The sequence below is a fragment of the Acanthisitta chloris genome, unplaced genomic scaffold, assembly GCF_000695815.1.
Source record: "Acanthisitta chloris isolate BGI_N310 unplaced genomic scaffold, ASM69581v1 scaffold10913, whole genome shotgun sequence".
Taxonomy (NCBI): Eukaryota; Metazoa; Chordata; class Aves; order Passeriformes; family Acanthisittidae; genus Acanthisitta; species Acanthisitta chloris.
The window spans coordinates 40385-41160 of NW_008664300.1; the positions used below are offsets into that span (position 1 = coordinate 40385).

A 776-nucleotide genomic window follows, 5' to 3' on the forward strand; every position below is an offset into this window, starting at 1 on the left:
CATGAAAGTTCACACTGTTGTAGCAAGGCTATTGCAGTGAAGTGCAATTCTGTTGACTATCAAATGCCAAACATCGAAGCCAATGTGCCTCCTATGTTAATGCGCCCGGAGCTTTCCAATGAAAGTTTGTTAATAAAAACACTATAATAAACCTTTAATTTGGCAATCCTGTGTCTTTCTTTTAAAAGTAAGTTTAAAGCACTAAAAATGAAAGTCCTAAATAAATGTGAATTATAATTTGCGTTTTTTGAATGAAAAATGTATTTTATAGAACAGTAACATTTATACATTTCATAAAGCCATTACATGTAGTAAAACCTGATGTTGTCCAGAATGTTTTTTTTGCTGTAACTCATGAAGTAGATTATGCTTCATTTAGGTTTTTTTCTCAGGGCATTAGAGTTTGATTTCTCCTTATAAACCATCTCAAGAAATAAAGCATTACAAAGAAACTCTCCCTTTTCCGAAGCCAGGGCTTGTGAGGTTGATAACATTTGGGGCAGACTGAGATTGCCACGTTTCCAGAGGGCTTCATTTACCTTTATTCCACTGCTGCCTTGGCAGGCTTGTGCGTGTCTTGAAACAGCAGCAGGACTGTAACTGTGTTCATTCAGGATGGTCTGAAAGACCAGCTCTGCAAAGCAGGCTGTTTTGGGAATATTTTTAACTTTTCATCCTAACAAAAATCTCTCGGATTTTTAACTTTTCATCCTAACAAAAAGTCTTTCGGAAGTCAACAGCACTTGCATCGCCCTTGTTATGTTACCGTACATATA

At 36.5% G+C, this 776-nt stretch overlaps 1 protein-coding gene across 1 annotated transcript in view; it reads left to right on the forward strand.

Annotated features, from left to right (window-relative positions):
* Window positions 1–151, forward strand: part of DISP1 (dispatched homolog 1 (Drosophila)) — a 34128-nt gene extending 33977 nt beyond the window's left edge. The window contains exon 7 of the mRNA XM_009071296.1: window positions 1–151. This exon is cut by the window's left edge and continues 3480 nt beyond it. Within this exon, the coding sequence (XP_009069544.1) occupies window positions 1–147 (147 nt within the window). The 3' untranslated portion in view covers window positions 148–151.
* The last annotated feature ends 625 nt before the right edge of the window (window positions 152–776 follow it).